Source organism: Mus caroli, chromosome 2 (genome assembly GCF_900094665.2).
Source record: "Mus caroli chromosome 2, CAROLI_EIJ_v1.1, whole genome shotgun sequence".
Lineage (NCBI taxonomy): Eukaryota > Metazoa > Chordata > Mammalia > Rodentia > Muridae > Mus > Mus caroli.
The window spans coordinates 63,246,908-63,249,310 of NC_034571.1; the positions used below are offsets into that span (position 1 = coordinate 63,246,908).

Below are 2,403 nucleotides of genomic sequence, written 5' to 3' on the forward strand. Positions count from 1 at the left end.
AGACCCATGTGTCTGAATACTTAGTCCCTGGATGCTGACAGCTTTTTGGAAGGTTGTAGAACCCTTATGAGGTGGGGTTTTGCTGAAGGCACTGTATCACAACACAAGGGCCTTATGGTTTTATAGCCCTAGTCTTTCTTCCTGTTCACTCCTTGATTTCTGACTGTGGTCATAATGTGGTCAGCTGCCTCCTCCTCATGCAGCCATGGCCTTTTCTACCATGCTGGACTATATGCTGGACTACATTGCTTCTTAAACTGTAATGTAAGCCACAATAAACCCTCTTCCCTTCAAAAAAAAAAAGATATTGTAATCATAAAAAGATCGATAGGCAAAATATTGGTACATTTACCATGTAGTATAAGTATTGAGGACTTTCCAATATTATACATTTTTTTTACAGGCTCTAAAGTACACTGATGCTATGGATGACCACCAGTTATCTGAATCACTCTCTGAGGATTGTGATTTGCCTGATTATGACAATATATTGATGTTAGTTGACCAACTTCAAATGAACTATAAAGGTAAGGCCACTGCATAAATGTAAGGCCTTTTTAGTATAATGCCGAGGCAATCTTCAAAGTCAGAATTTGGCCTGTCCATGAGGACTTTTATCTATTTGTATTTTTGGTGTAGTGTGAGACATAGAGATGCAGATTAACATACTATTTTCCCTGCATATTTTTGAAGAGGTTGGCACTTCACTAGTTCATAGTTTTAGAAACTGTTAGAAGTAACAAGAATATCGGAGGTTGGGTCCATTTGGAACCACTTTGTATTCTTGCTAGTGTGTCCTTCTGTTGTGCTGGTACCTTGCTGTCCTTGTTACCATGGCTCTATAGCTTTATTCTAAGTCTGCCTTAACCCTGCCCCACAGCTCTTTCTATTTCTTCTGAATTCGTTTTTTCTCATCCTGTTAAAAATTTCATCCGGGTTTTGGAAAAGATTATATACTACTTTATAATCATCCTCAGACATATATCTGTTTCATAATATTAATTCTAATATCCTGTGAGTATGAGCATTCTCTCCTTCTAATTTCCTCTTCAATTTCTACCTTTGCAGTGAAAAATTGATTGTTTGTTAACAATTGTCACATTTTGCTGGTCAGTGATGGGCACAAGCTTTTAATCCCAGCACTCAGGAGGCAGAGACAAGCGAATTTCTTGAGTTTGAGGCCAGCCTGGTTCACAGAGGGAACACCAGGACAGCCAGGGATCACAGAGAAATTCTATCTCAAAAGAACAAAACAAACAACAAAATAAACAAAATTTAAAAATTGCTACATTTTGTCTATAACTGATTTGTCTACAGCCACAATATATGCAACTTGAAGTCAGTTAACATTTTTTCACCTTATTTCTGTGCTCTTTTTTGCTCACCCTTATTATAATTTTGTCCAAAACAGGGAAAATTGAGAAATACATTAATCTATAGGTAAAATGATAAGTTCTTTTATTATTATTACTTCTATTTTTTTACAGTCCAGTCATTATCCCCTTCCAGGTCCGCCCTCCGACAGTTTCTCATTCCATTCCTCCTCCCCCTGTCTCCAAGATGTCTTTCACTCCCACCCCACCCCCTGCCAGGCCTCTCCATTCCATGGGGCCCCAAGTCTCCCGAGGGTTAGGCACCTCTTCTCTACTGAGGCCAGACCAGACAGTCTTCTGCTGTATATGTATCAGGGGTCTCATACCAGCTAGTGTATGCTGCCTGGTTGGTGGCTCAGTGTCTGAGAGCTCTCAGGGGTTCTGGTTAGTTGAGACTGCTAGTCTTCCTATGGGGTCACACCCCTTTATGAATAGATTTAATACTATGTTCCATTAGCATTGTAATAGTAGGCTCGCCCGTAAGGCCTCTGAATTTCTAGCTTCAGGTTCTTAGTCCAGAAATGGTAGCAGATGTGGGTTTCACCTTGTGGACTAAGGCTTAAATCCAATCAGAGATTAGTTAGTTGCTCTTATGGTGGTCCTGTAACTTGACATCTTACTAGGGCATATCTTACAAGGCCAGGTTTAGCTCTCAGGATTCACAGATGGGTAAAGTTACCTTTCTCCTGTGGAAACAAGCATGGTACCTTCCAGCACTATGAAGGCTAGCAAGTAGGGATTAATCTTCCAGCCAGTTAATAACATAAATTCTCCATGCTCTGTGACTCAACAAAGGATTTTACTGTCAAATACTGCAGGACAACCATAGCATTGGCAATAACTTGTAATGTTTTGTGGTCTATGGGACTTCACTGGCCAACAATTCCAAAAATGTTACTCAAATTGTAGCACCGAGCTTCTTTCTATTTATTAACCTGCAGTGTCTATCTAGTAGGGGCACCGTTGTTCTGATAAAGGAGAACTACATTTAACACAAACTCTCTCTCTCTCTCTCTCTCTCTCTCTCTCT

The 2,403-nt window shown here is 40.0% G+C and overlaps 1 protein-coding gene across 1 annotated transcript in view; it reads left to right on the forward strand.

The window, feature by feature from the left end:
- LOC110289830 (ankyrin repeat domain-containing protein 36A-like) overlaps positions 1-2,403 on the forward strand; it is a 179,688-nt gene that overhangs the window by 144,415 nt on the left and 32,870 nt on the right. The window contains exon 58 of the mRNA XM_021156225.2: positions 404-527. Within this exon, the coding sequence (XP_021011884.2) occupies positions 404-527 (124 nt within the window). The remainder of the gene's footprint in view (positions 1-403; positions 528-2,403) is intronic.